General features: G+C 39.5%; 1 protein-coding gene across 1 annotated transcript in view; it reads right to left on the bottom strand.

The window, feature by feature from the left end:
* Positions 1-672: 672 nt before the first annotated feature.
* The window catches only part of C5 (complement C5), a 94,695-nt gene continuing 80,860 nt past the window's right edge, over positions 673-14,507 (bottom strand). Inside the window, exons 32-37 of the mRNA XM_060200064.1 lie at positions 12,813-12,894; positions 9,877-9,934; positions 4,230-4,332; positions 3,637-3,711; positions 3,412-3,517; positions 673-1,094 (exon numbers count right to left, since the gene is read on the bottom strand). Coding sequence (XP_060056047.1) covers positions 688-1,094; positions 3,412-3,517; positions 3,637-3,711; positions 4,230-4,332; positions 9,877-9,934; positions 12,813-12,894 — 831 coding nt within the window. The 3' untranslated portion in view covers positions 673-687. The remainder of the gene's footprint in view (positions 1,095-3,411; positions 3,518-3,636; positions 3,712-4,229; positions 4,333-9,876; positions 9,935-12,812; positions 12,895-14,507) is intronic.

A 14,507-nucleotide genomic window follows, 5' to 3' on the forward strand; every position in this document is an offset into this window, starting at 1 on the left:
AATACTGTATCATATGCTTAAATGTTGCTAAGAGAACAGATGTTAAGTGTTCTCACCACAAAAAGAAATTGTAACTATGTGATGTAATAGAGGTATTAGTTAATGTTATAGTAGCAATTATTTTGCAATATATAAATGTATCAAATGAATAGTTTTATATCAAACTTACACAATGTTATACACCAATTATACTTTAATAAAACTGGGGACAGGGGTAACAGAGGAGCTAGTGGTTAGACCCTGAGCTTCTGTGCTCTTAGGCTGCTGTCCTGTCACATTAAAAAGATAAGGGGAGGGAATACGGAAGTCTGGTGGTGGAAATTGTGTGGAATTGTACCCCCCTTATTCTGTGGTCTTGTTGATATTTTTTATTTTATAAATAAATTTTTAAAAGACCAGGTGAAAATAATTTTTTACACCACATTACCCCCATGGTGGTGTCTGTTCAGTGTTTATCTACCTCTGTATAGTCAACACTTGGGTTGTTCAGGAGTTGTAGAGAAGTAACTTTATCAAGCTCAGGAAATCAGCTCCCAGTCAGTTGAGATTACATTTTTTTTTTTCTGTCTGCCTACAGGGTTATTGCTGGGGCTGGTGCCTGTACTACAAATCCACTGCTTCTGGAGATTTTTTTTTTCTTCCCTTTTTTGTTGCCTTTGTTGTTTATCATTGTTGTTACTTTTTTTTTTAATTGTTGCTGTTGTTGCTGTCGTCATTGTTGGATAGGACAGAGAGAAATAGAGAGAGGAGGGGAAGACAGAAAGGGGGAGAGAAAGATAGACACCTGTAGACCTGCTTCACCGCTTGTGAAGTGACTCCCCTGCAGGTGGGGATCTGGGGGCTTGAATTGGGATCCTTGTACTGTCTCTGTACTTTACTCCATGTGCGCTTAAACCACTGTGCTACCGCCCCCCCTTCTTCTTTTAAGAAGCGAGTTTGCCACTTTCTCCTAGACTGCCTTCCAATTATGAGTGATTGCATGTTACAAGCATGTAACCTAGATAGCTTACCTTCCACACATTTGCATGTTGCTCCTTCACAAACTTTCTGAAGTTTGGTTTGTGATGTACTGTAAAACATAGTACATTGCTTATCTGTGGTAATGAAAGAAATCGTGATTAGGAGAAATGGTCTGATTAGTACACGATACATTTACTGATCAGTGAGTCTCTATTTAGGAACCTTGGCAATAGGTATTTCAAATCCGCCTCCTCCCTATCATTTTTATTTTTTGCCTATAGTTAAGGCCCAGAAAGGTTAAATTATAAATTTCCTGTCCTGCATGTCCCTCAGATTTATCTTCCTTTGTTAACTTGGTTCTGTGCTTGCAGTTTTACTGTTCAACATTCATTTCTTAGCATGAAAGTATTTGGCTCTTCCATAAGTTTGAGAAAGTTGCTGTTATATAAAACTGCTACACAAAATCTATTGAAATTATTATAATTGTTCAAGTTGAAGAAGGATAACATACCGTTATCAATCGATCTATCTCTCTGTGCATATCTGAATACATAATCTGTTTGTATATGTAGTGGAGGAATTGGGGTTAGATTTTATTTTTAATAATTTAAAATAATTTATTATTATTATTATTTAAATTAAAAATATATATTTATTTATTCCTTTTTGTTGCCCTTGTTTTGTTTATTTATTTTTTTAAATCTTTATTTATTGGATAGAAACAGCCAGAAATCAAGAGGGGTAATAGAGAAGGAGTGAGACAGAGAGACACCTGCAGCCTTACTTCACCACTCGCAAAGCTTTCCTCCTGCAGGTGAGGACTGAGGGCTTGAACCTGGGCCTCTGCACATTCTAACACGTGGGCTCAACCAGGTATGCCACCACCTGGCCCTTTGTTGCCCTTGTTTTATTGTTGTAGTTATTATTGTTGTTGTTGATGTCATCATTGTTGGATAGGACAGAGAGAAATGGAGGGAGGAAGGGAAGACAGAGAGGGGGAGAGAAAGATAGACACCTGCAGACCTGCTTCACCACTTGTGAAGTGACGCCCCTGTAGGTGGGGAGGCAGGGGCTTGTACTGGGATCCTTATACTGGTCCTATTGCTTTGCGCCACCTGCACTTGCTGGGCTAGCATGAGGGTGTTTCTTCCCAGGCATGTGCTCTCTGGGTTAGAGAGAACTCCACTGGAGCCAACCTGGGCTGCTGCTTACTCAGCTACATGGGAGAGGAACCAGGAACTTGTGGCACAGTGGGAAAGCAATGCATCTTTATTGATCAGAGAACACACTTTTATATTTTTTACCGGAAGTGGCAAGTCAGAAAAGGAAATGGCTAGGAAAGGGGGTGGAGAAAAGGAAAGAGTGGGCTAATGGTAGAAACTCCCTTAGCAACTGTTGTGAAGGTTTTAACTGGTGGGATTAATTAATACCCTGAAGGCAGGGCAGGTCTCCAGGTAGAAAGAAGATAGATCAGGCAAAACAATGATTATGTAAATAGGCCATAGTGTCAGTAATGGAGGCTGGAGGGGGTGGGGGCTGCCCGACAGCACTTAACCCGCTGCACTACCTCCTGACTCCCTGGGGTTAGATTTTTTTCCTATGTGATTTATCTAGAACTAGAATTAGTGTCAGACTTGGATACTTTTAAGAATTTTCTAAAATGGAATCATCTGTGTTGTCAACTACTTTCAGTAAACATTCTGAGATGTGGCTGAATGATCAAATATGGAGTCATTCATTCAACAAACACTGACACTTACTATGAATCTAACAATATGTTAGATACTAGGGACATAAGAATTAAATTCTGTCTGGGGCTGGTGACAAAGACATGCAAACAAATAAAATGAAGTGTGACAACTGTTACAATAGAGCTGACACATAATGTAATCAGAATTTGATGGGGTGGCTTGGGAGGTGGTGGGGCATTGGATAAAGCACTGGACTCTTAACATGAGGTCCGGAGTTCAATCCCCAGCAGCACATGTACCAGAGTGATATCTGGTTCTTTCTCTCCTCCTATCTTTCTCATTAATAAATAAATAAATGATTTTTTTAAAAGAATTTGATGGGTGAAGCAGAAATTGATTCTGGTAGGATTGAAGCCAAAGTAGAGTAAATAATTCTCTGAAGGAAAAAAAAGGGTGAAAAGCAATGAATACTAAAACTGAATACCAAAGTTAAACTAAAGGCAAAGTCTTTAGTTAAACTAAAGGCAAAAACTTTTAAAGTTGAAATAAATTTTACCAGTTACTTAAAAAAGTGAAGAAATGAAGGGTCTGAGAGGTGAAATGTTTTACTCAAATGTCAAACAACTTGTTTGCATGTTCATGTTGAGTGAGCCCTGAGAGAGGTAACAGAGAAACTTCATAAACCTCTAGTGGATCTCAAAGGGTTATGCAATGAATATAAAGAAGTCCTGTGAAGAAATATTAGAGTGGAATTGATTACCTGGTCTGTGGTATTCATACACAGTGAAAGTAGCAGGACTCAGGAACCCAACTTGAAAAAGCTCAAATATCCGGAATCGAACACAAAGGAAGTCACTGGAGGGAATCTGGCAATTTCAAGGTTTAAATTTATAGGAGAGAAGAGACTTATATTATTTTAGCATGCAAATTTTAGACTGAATCTATCAGTATCATACACTTTTGAATAGCAGTAAGTGGTGCTTACAGAATTCAGCTGCAGAATAATGTGGCCATTTTCGATTTGGTAGTCAGTTAGTAGTTGGTCTACCCCTTCCACATACTAAGGGAGAAAGGAAGAAAGTTTGAATCTATGTTTTGGTCTTTGTGTTTAGATGCATTTACTTGACAGCTGGATGATGGGTATATAAATCTATGGATTAAGTATTTAATTTTTAAAAAATATATTTCATGAGTGAGAGTTAGAGAAGTCAAAGCACTATTCTGGCATGTGCAATACTGAGAAATGAGTTTTGGAGCTCATACATGCAAGCCCTGTGCTCTACCACTGAGCTATTTCCATGGCCATTGGATTTGCTCTTTAATGATGCTGACTAGTAGCTCCTTTTTTTTTTTTTTTGATAAAGTCTAGGCATGTTATCAGGTGCACTCATTTTTGTTTTGAAAATTCAAGTACATATCACCATTCTGAAAATAAATAAATAAAAGCTTAGGCAGATGTGGGAAAAAATTCCCAATGATTCTATAAAGCTGGCATATTAGGAGAAAATAGCTCTGTTTACAAAATAATCCAATAAACAAAATCAAAATTTATAGCAATGCTTAAAATAAAACGTTTACAGCTTTTAAGTCATCTGCGTTTGCACCAATTCCAGTGGGCAAAGCGATATCCATCACTGTATGGGAAGATCCAGATGACGATTCCTGATTGCTGGGCTTGTAGCTAAAATAAATAAGAAATTAGAAAAGGGAAAAGTAAGTGGATTATTTAACAAAAGTTCTTATCCCTTAGTAGACTTTCATTTTTGTACCATTAGTTTCTCTACAATATATGTGTTACATAATCTCTGGAGTTTAGAGCTGTAGTAGAGCTATGAGTGATCTACTGTAATTCTTTACTCATTCAACTGGTACAACTTTTTGACACACTCATTTCTCTGAAGTAAAGATGTAATCTCAATGAGCCATCCTTCTGAAGATAAAAGAGGTCATAGAAATCATTAATTTTTTTATTATCTTTATTTATTTATTGGATAGAGACAGCAAGAAATTGAAAGGAATAGGGAGAGGGAGGGAGGGAGAGAGAAGGAGGGAAGAAGAGAGAGAGAGAGAGAGGGAGAGAGAGAGAGAGAGAGAGAGAGAGAGAGAGAGAGAGAGCTGCAGTCATGCTTCATGGTTGGTGAGGCTTTCCCCCTTCAGGTAGGGACGGGGGGGGGGGGGGGATCCTTGTGCATTGTAACATGTGCCACCACCTGGCCCTAGAAGTCTTTTTTTTTTTTTTTTTTTTAAATAGACCACAGCACTTCTCAGTTCTGGCTTATGGTGGTGCTGGGGATTGAGCCTGGGACCATGGAGCCTCAGGCATGAACATATTTTGCATAACCATTATGCTATCTCCCCAGACCCACAGAAGTCATTCTGTTCAAGCTCTTAATTAACTGAGGACATTGAAACTGAGTGCAAGGTACTTGTTCAGGTTTATGTTCTTTTTCTCAAGGAGATTATTCAAAGAAGGAAGTGAAGTGTATATCAGAAAGAGACTCAATATACATGTTCAGGAAAAATATTGGAAGGAAACACACACATGCTTCTATTTTCTAAAACTTCCACAACAGTTCAGTTTAAAAAAGAATGTTGCAAGAACTACCTGTCTAGGAATTGTACTTGTAGGGGAAGTTCAAGAGAAAGGCAAAGAAGCTAAAATGGGAGATTTGGTGGTTATTTTTCTGATAACATAAGAAAAAAACCCTAAGTGCTGAGTTAGGAGACATGGGATTTATCCAAGCTCTTTTGAGAAATTTCTACAAATAATTTTCCTTTATAGAGTTCATTTTATTATTTGTACACTTGACTGTGAGGAAGTAAAACCTATGTATTTAGACTTATCTTTATAAGACTAAAACTTCATTTTGAGTGGCAGAGACTTGGTGCTGCCATTAAGTAGAGTTAGAAGATTGAAAACAGGGCCAAGTTGGAGCAGGGACACAGGGACGGTTCTGCAAAAGCTGAGTCAGACTGGAGCCTAACACAGTAGTGAGGATTAAAGGAAGAAAAGATGCATCGAAGATGGCAAATGAACTGATCTCATCTGTAGGAGTATGTCACTGAGATGGGAAGTGTTATGGTATTATTGTGAGTTAAGTGAGGCGACAAGGGATCTTTCTTTCACAGTCACATTGAGACAGAACATATACAAAGCAAATCCTATTAGAAGTTGTAGAGGTAGCATTTGTCATCATAATATAAAATATCATAAAATCACTAGCTTTATATAGTTTATAAATTATAAACATCTCATTAAATATTATATGCTAATAATGAATTGTAGAATGTACCTGTGTGGCAAATATATTTGATATAAATGTAATACTAGCATTATGTATGATTACAAAAAAATCTAACTACATTCTTTACCAATTAGCAATTTAGAGCACAATATAAGGAGAGTTGGAATTATAATGTGACAACTGGACATGTCTTTAATTGGGTGGGTGAGTGTGAGCAGGAGAATTTTGCTCACACATGCAAATACTCTGTCAAAGAGATGGAAAAGGGCCTCCTGAGTAGAGAATGTCTGTGAAAAGTTGCCCAAGTCTTGATGACTGGTTGTCATGGCAACCGTTTCCACCATGGAACAGAAACCTTCCTTTCAAGAAGCCCTTTGGCTGCTGCCAAAGACAGCAATCTTTTCCAAAGACATTTTGTTCTGAGTGAAGGGGAGAAATAAAATTCTTTTTTTCTTTTCTTATGAATACAACAGAGGGGTTGTAAAAAGCTAAATGCATGAAAAGGACCTCCAAACATACACACTGGATGCTGCCATTTTTTTTTTAAGTCAAGAGAGAGAATATTTATCTGATGCAAAGAATTTCTCACATGAGTAAGTACTGCACACAGTTACTTTTGGAATGTATCCACCCTAGCTTCAGAATCACAGAGCCAAAAAGCATATCCCACCTGGCTCTTTGGAACATTCTGTTCCGAGTTTATAAAAACTGAAGGGTAGACTATTCAATTCTACAGCTCTGTTTGCTTTCTTTTGTGTATTGACAACCCAGCATCCTGTCAATAAATTTGAATGAATGAGTTTTTGATAGGAGTCCCTTTTTAGTTACATATAGCAGAATTATGGAACACTAGAAGTGGAAGAAACTTTGAGATCAGGTTGTCCAATATCCTTGCTTTATAAAAGAGGCCAAAAAAAAAATGCTGATTTTCTGAAGTTCACTGAGTACTTCCTGGTACACCACCAGAGAGTTCTTCTTTGTGTCCACTCTGAATGCTCCCCTGATGATTCATATGCATTGATTCTATCTTGCCAAGGACAAGTTTGCTCACATATCTTGTGACAAGTGTTAGGGATTTAAAGACAACTATGATCATGCTCCCTCACCCAAAAGAGAGCAGGAAGGGCAGCTAGGAGGAAAGATCACAGGAAATGTTGAGCTTATAGGTAAGATGTTAGGGAATGAGGAAGGGTATTTGAAGGGAAACAGAGAGCACAAACTGGCTAAGGGATTGGTGAAGGTGGCGAGTGGGCTGACCACTATAACAAGAGAGTGACTGAAATGGGAATCACAGACAAAGGTGAAAATGACTGGAAAAGGAATCAGTGAAAATTAGTTTGCTGTTCTTTATATCAGTACTGTCAGATCAGCCTGATTGAAAGAAATGACTCAGAAAGTGAGCTGTATGTCAGGGTCTCAGGCTCACAGCCTCTAATTTTGTGAGAACTCAGCAGGCTACTTCAACTCTTTAGGCCTTAATTTTTTCTTTATGAAATAAGGAGATTACTATTAGGGTTCCTAATATATTTTTCAGCTTTAATCTTTTATACAACTCAATGGAGTGGCTACATAATCCATGAAAGAATTTTAGCATCATGTGCAGTTATAAATTAAAAAAAAAATACAAGACACAAGTCAAAGGAACGACTGCTACTGAGACCAAGAAGAATTAATAGAAAGAAAACACAGGAGATATGAAGGATCAAGGGAAAAACAAAGGGCAGAAACCTGGCTCTGGCACTAATTGACTCATAGTGTGTGATTTTGAAGGTACACATACATAATTTCAAAAGTTTCTACTCCCAGAAATGTTTTAGGATGGTGGCTGCAGTAAGGAGAAAATGGCCTCCCAAAGATGCCCATGTCATAATCCTTTGAATTTATGAATATGTTACCTGACTAAAGGGATTTGTATATGTGATTAAGCTAAGGATTTCGATAAAGGGAGAACATTGCAGGTTACATGGAAGAGCCCAATGCAATCACAAGGGTCTTTCACAAAGGAAAGAAGCAAGGAAGTCAGAGAAAGAGATGCCATGACTGAAGCAGGAGAAAGTCAGTGAGACTAGAAGATGCCGTGTTGTTCTTTGAAGATAGAAGGGACTACAAACCAAGGATGTAGGAAAAAGACAAAGACATGGGGAGTCAGGCGGTAGCGCAGCAGGTTAAGTGCTTATGGTGCAAAGCGCAAGGACCTGAGTAGGACCCCGGTTCGAGCCCCCGGCTCCCCGCCTGCAATGGAGTCTCTTCACAGGCAGTAAAGCAGGTCTGCAGGTGTCTTTCTCTCCCCGTCTCTGTCTTCCCCTCCTCTCTCCATTTCTCTCTGTGCTATCCAACAATGAATGACATCAACAACAACAATAATAACCACAACAAGGGCAACAAAGGGGGTAAAAATGGCCTCCAGGAGCAGTGGATTCATGGTGCAGGCACTGAGCCCCAGCAATAACTTTGGAGGCAAAAAACAAACAAACAAACAAACAAACAAAAACATGGATTCGTCCTTAGAGTCTCCAGATCGATTGGTCACAGCTCTGACAACACCATGGCTTTAGGACTTCTGGTTTCCAGAATCATAAGATAAATTTGGTTTAAGTTATTAACTTTGTGATGATTTATTATCTAATAGCAATAGAATATGAATCTAAGTCTTGGCTTTAGTCCACAGAGGGTTTACTAGAGTGGTTTTTAGTCTAGAGGAGGTGAGGTTAGAGGTTTGGGTGGTCGCACAACTAAATTGCTACTGAATACAATAGCCAGCCTGAGATGAAAACTAGTGGCTATTTTAGTGCCCAGAAATTTTATTGTATAAAAGTGATTTTTCTAAGTAAGAAAGTAGGAGTTGTCCTTGGATGATGGATAATGTGTTCTGGCACATATTTTGGGGAAGATGTGAAATTGTAGCCCTGAGCCTTATATTACCTCAATAAAAGTGAAATAAAAATATATAGTTGTATATTATAGATTCTGCTTACAGAATCTTTTTATTCTTTCTTTGGTTAGTACTTATTACGTAATGTCTATACCTTTATGAAATATAGAAAGAATATATAGTGTTTGAGTTAGATGGCTAAAAACAGGAGGGAAAACAACATATAAGTAGAAACAAAGCTACCCCCTACAGGAAGTGACTATTTAAGAATACCTTTTATGTTCTGCATTTTAAAAAGTGACAATTTTGCACCTTATGGACATCATAACATTATTTGTTGTTGTCACCAGGGTCTCCCCAGTATAGGCTTTTAAATTATTTATTTATTTATTCCATTTCGTTGCCCTTGTTTTATTGTTGTAGTTATTGTTTTTATTGATGCCATTGTTGTTGGATAGGACAGAGAGAAATGGAAAGAGGAGGGGAGGACAGAGAAGGGAGAGAAAGACAGACACCTGCAGACCTGCTTCACCTCCTGTGAAGGGACTCCCCTGCAGGTGGGAAGCCGGGGGCTCGAACCGGAGTCCTTATGCCGGTCCTTGCACTTTGCGCCACATGCACTTAACCCGCTGCACTACTGCCCGACTCCCAGGATTGTTTGTTTGCTTGTTTGTTTTTTTCCATATAGAAAGAGAGAGATAGAGACAGAAGGGAAGATACCAAGGCACCAAAGTTTCCTCCAATGTTGTCAGGGCAAATCTTGACTCTGGGTAGCAAACATAGCAAAGTAAGCAGTACCCTTTCAGGTGAGCTATAATGCTGACCCCATCTTATTTTTTCTTTTTAATATTCATTTATTTGTTTGGCTAGAGACAGAGAGAAATCAAGAAGGGGAGTAGGGCGATAGACAAGGAGACGGAGAGATGCCTGTAGCACTGCTTCACTGCTTGTAAGCTTTTCCTGTGCAGGTGAGAAACTGAGGCTTGAACCTGGGTCTTTGCGCATGGTAATATGTGGACTGTACTTTGTTTTTAATGAAGGAAAGAATATCATGACAAAAAAAGGTGAGAACTTGAAGACTATAAGGTCCGTCATGGAAATGACTCACCTGGCACACGCTACTACGCGCTGGTATTCAGAGCTGCTGTAGCCTCTGTAGCTGGATGCTAGTACATATGACAAACAAGCAAATAAAAAGGAAAGCAAACCATGTTAGTGGTTTTTGAACTTGTCAGAACGGAATCACTGGTGGGCAGGTCTCTGAACAGACACAAAAATAATCTGTGGGGGCTGGGCAGTAGCGCAGCAGGTTAAGTGCCCATGAAGCAAAGCACAAGGACCGGGTAAGGAGCCCAGTTTTAGCCCCTGGTTCCCTACCTGCAGGGGGGTTGCTTCACAAGCGGTGAAGCAGGCCTGCAGATGTCTATCTTTCTCTCTCACCCTCTGTCTTCCCTTCCTCTTTCAGTTTCTCTCTGTCCTATCCAACAACAGCAAGGACAACAATAACAATAAATACAACGACCAGGTCAACAAGGGCAACACAAATGGGAAAAAATGATCTTCAAGAGCAGTGGATTCATAGTGCAGACACTGAGCCCCAACGATAACCCTGGTGCTATAAGAGTAGAGGACTTGTACAGAGAAGCCCCAGGTCTGGCCCCTAACATCACCAATAGCTAGAGCTGAATGGTGTTGTGGCCAAAACAACAATCTGAGAAATTGAAGATGGCATGCTTGATTGCTTTTAATTTATAATCATGTCTGTTAGTAATATCAAGAAATCATTAAGCAGTTTCTATGTATTAATGGTCATTTATATGCTTGTATTATAAACATCCAGAAGAACTTATAACACAAGGAAGAAGTCATTTTAGGTAAATATATATTATGATTTTTTGTGGAGGCTGCAGGAAAGAACAGAAGCCTGATTTTACTAGTAGTCAGAAATTTTGCAATAGGAACAGGTCTCTCAGCCATACACAGATGGTGTTGGTGCAGAGAGAGAAGTAGGTACGACACTGGTTGATCCTGAGGTCACAGTCAGAGGAGGATTAGACTGCGCAAGTAGATTTGCTTTTAGACTGTTTGTGTAAGAGACAACCAGTCCAGCTGAGGAGAAACAGTCCCAGATCTGTGTTTTAAAAAGAGGAGGGGCCAGGCGGTGGTGCACCTGGTTAAGTGCATACATTACAGTGCACAAGGATCCACCCAAGGTCTACACTTGGAACTCACCTACAAGGAGAAAGCTTCATGAGTGATGAAACAGGTCTGCAGGTGTCTCTCTGTCTCTCTCCCTGTCTATCTCTCCCTCCCTCTCAATTTGTCTCTAAAAAAATAAATAAAAAACATTATAAAAATTAAAACAGCAGGGGGTAGATTATGTTAAACATAATGGTTATGCAAAGAGACTCTCATGCCTGAGGCTCCAAAGTCCCAAGTTCAATCCCTGGCACCACCATAAACCAGAGTTGAGCAGTGCTCTGGCAAAATAATAATAATAATAATTAAAAATTTTATTTTAAAAAATAAAATTTAATAAAAGGGGAGATGGGGAGGTGACTCAGCAGTAGAGCATCTACTTTGCAATTCCTCATACCACATGAGAGCACCAAGGCAAAACCAGTGACTTGTGGAGCAGTACTTTGCTCTCTCCAACACTGCCTCTCTCTCATATGAAAAACTGGGCTGAGGGGGTGACTCAACAATAAAGTGCCTGGGTGAGATCTTGAGCTTGGTCTCTGACACTACATCATAAAAATGATTCAAACTAGTAGAAAGATCAAGCTGATGAAGGAGGCAGAGTGGTGTGCATTTGCCAGATCCTCTTGAGGACAGAAATGGTGGGGACTGAAAGCCAACAGCTAATGAGAGAAATTCAGTGTCCCAAATGAAACACTGATACAAGGCTCTGAAACTAAAAAACTAGTTGCACTCTTAAAAACAAAACAACAATAAAAACAACAACAACAAAAACTAAAGTGAATCCACAGGTGGTCCTGATAATACACCTCTAGCTTATGACATAAAGTTGGTCATTCAATGAGGCCAAAGGTGTGGTATTTCCTCGACTGCCTGTGACCCAGAGCTTTCTTCAGAGAGAATTTCCGAGGTCCCTTGTCCAGGAGAAGTGGCCCCTTCCTCCTTACAGATGGAAACTGCTGGGATGGCCGCCACCTGTCTCCACTTAAATATCTCCTGATCCAGTGGCAAAGTGCCTTGTTCCCTCCCCACTTCCCTGTTACCTGGACTATATGTTTATGTTGTTATAATGTGGACTCTCTGTCCACCCACCCCCAAAATAATAGATCATAATTACATGCAAAATAGTAGTTAGTCAAAAGAGTTTCCTGATCAATAGTATGCACAGCTTAGTTAAACAGTTATTGACTATCTCCTCTCCATTTATTTATTTATTGCTACCGAGGTTAACACTGGGGCTTGGTGTCTGTATGGCAAATCCACCACTCTTTTTTGTTCTTTTTTTCTTTCTTTTCATTTTACTTGACAGGACAAAGAGAAATTGAGAGGGGAGGAAGAAGTAAGGAGAGAGAAAGACAGACATCTGCTGGCTTGTTTCACTGCTAGTGAAACTTTCTCCCTACAGGTGGGAACTGGGGGCTTGAACTTTGATCCTTACACATGGTAATATGTGTATTCAATGTAGTGCACCACTGCCTGGCCCCTCCAGCTGCTATTAAGGTTACCTCTATCACAGTAAGTGGCAGTAGTACTTACACAGATGTCTCCCTGCCTACTAGGATTTTTTTTTCTTTATTGGGGGGGGGGAGTAATGGTTTACAGTTAACAGTAAAATACAGTAGTTGGCACATGTGTAACATTTCTTGATTTTCCGCATAACACTCCACCTAGATTCTCCTCTGCCATCATGTTCCAGGACCTGAGCACAACCCGCCCCGCACCCCCTGCCCCAGAGTCCTTTACTTTGGTGCATAGAAAATTTATCCATTTTTTTTCCTAACCAGAGAAGCTCCCTGATATTTTTTATGTTTGCCCAGAATTACATTATACATTATACTATTTTACCTTCGATTTCCTGTATTTCAATTTTCAGATGAAAGCTGCAGATCTCATCTGAGGTACTGATTTTGTGAATCACAGTTTTTACCTACATTGGAACATAAAAACAAGAAGACTCTCTCTGAAATGGGAAAGTTAAGAAGGTATTTTGGTGGTATTACTAGTGCTGTAAGTGAGATGGCTTAAGTGTCATTATCATGATCCAGGACAAATAGTGTATATTACAACCATTTTTCCTAACAGCTGAACCTTCAGCAAGCTTCACTAAAACCGCTGAAAAGCCCAAAAAAGGGGGTGGAAATCCAGAGATCAACAACAGAAACAACCTCCAGCTAGGCAGAATCTTGGCCCAAATTCTATGCAGCCAAATCTGAGCACTTCATTCTACAGAAATGTTCCTGAGATACCTTGAGCCTGTGCAGTCTAACCTTACACAGAACACTACAGGGCCAAGAAGTGTGGCTTTTCCATGGTATGTTTAGGACTGTGGTAAACAAAGGATTATAAATGTGGATGGGAAGATGCCAGAAGTAGCTATACTGAGAGTAACTAGAAGTTACAAAAAACAAACTGTCTCACCCGCATGACTTTTAAAAAAATATTTATTTATTTATTCCCTTTTGTTGCCCTTGTTTTATTGTTGTAGTTATTATTGTTGTTGATGTCGTCGATGTTGGATAGGACAGAGAGAAATGGAGAGAGGAGGGGAAGACAGAGAGGGGGAGAGAAAAAAAGACACCTGCAGACTTGCTTCACCGCCTGTGAAGCGACTCCCCCGAGGGCTCAAACCCGGATCCTTACGCTGGTCCTTGCGCTTTGCGCCACGTGCGCTTAACAGACTGGCTACCGCCTCGACTCCCCCTTCTTTTGTTTTTGTCCTCTCAGGGCCTCATGGATCCAGGTTGACTTTTACAGATATAAAGAAAAGCTTTCTTCAATGAGATGGAACTCAAACCTCGGTCAAGCACATGGCAAATTAGCACACTATCTAAGTGAGCTATTTTGTCCCCCCCCCCCACCCGTGCAGTCTTACTAAGTCTTTGGAGGACTAAAACACTCTAAAGATAAGAACATAATTAACTCTCAGGGGAGGGGATGGGATACATACAGAGTTCTGGTGGTGGGAATTGTGTGGAGTTGTACCCCTCTTATCCTATGGTTCCCTTGTCAGTGTTTTCTTTTTATAAACAAAAATTATTTTAAAAAAGAACATAAGTAAAAGCATCAGTACAGTGTTAATTTATATCAGAATATGCAGTTTAAAATGTTGGCAACTTTTTCTTGTGTATGTCCATGCGGCCTGTGACTAAGATATAAGAAAGTTGAATCCTTACATATATGTACTTACATATTTCTTTTTTTTTGTTATTTTTAAATTTTTTATTAGTCATTTAGTAATGTTTGACAAGATTGTGGGATAAGTGGGGTACAATTCCACACAACTCCCATCACCAGAGTTCCATATCCCAGCTCTTCCATGGGAAGCATTCCTATTCTTTATCCCTCTGGGAGTGACCCCGGGATCATTATGGGATGGGAGGATCATTATAGGATGGGAAGTCTGGCTTCTATAATTGCTTCTCTACTGGACATGTATCTCTGTATTTTTATAGCTATCTGTCTTAATGCATAATGATGTTGAATACGTTTAAAGGTGACTTTATACCTACCCATGGAAAAAATATGTGATGGGTGACATAC

This window comes from Erinaceus europaeus, chromosome 10 (genome assembly GCF_950295315.1).
Source record: "Erinaceus europaeus chromosome 10, mEriEur2.1, whole genome shotgun sequence".
NCBI classification, from domain to species: Eukaryota; Metazoa; Chordata; class Mammalia; order Eulipotyphla; family Erinaceidae; genus Erinaceus; species Erinaceus europaeus.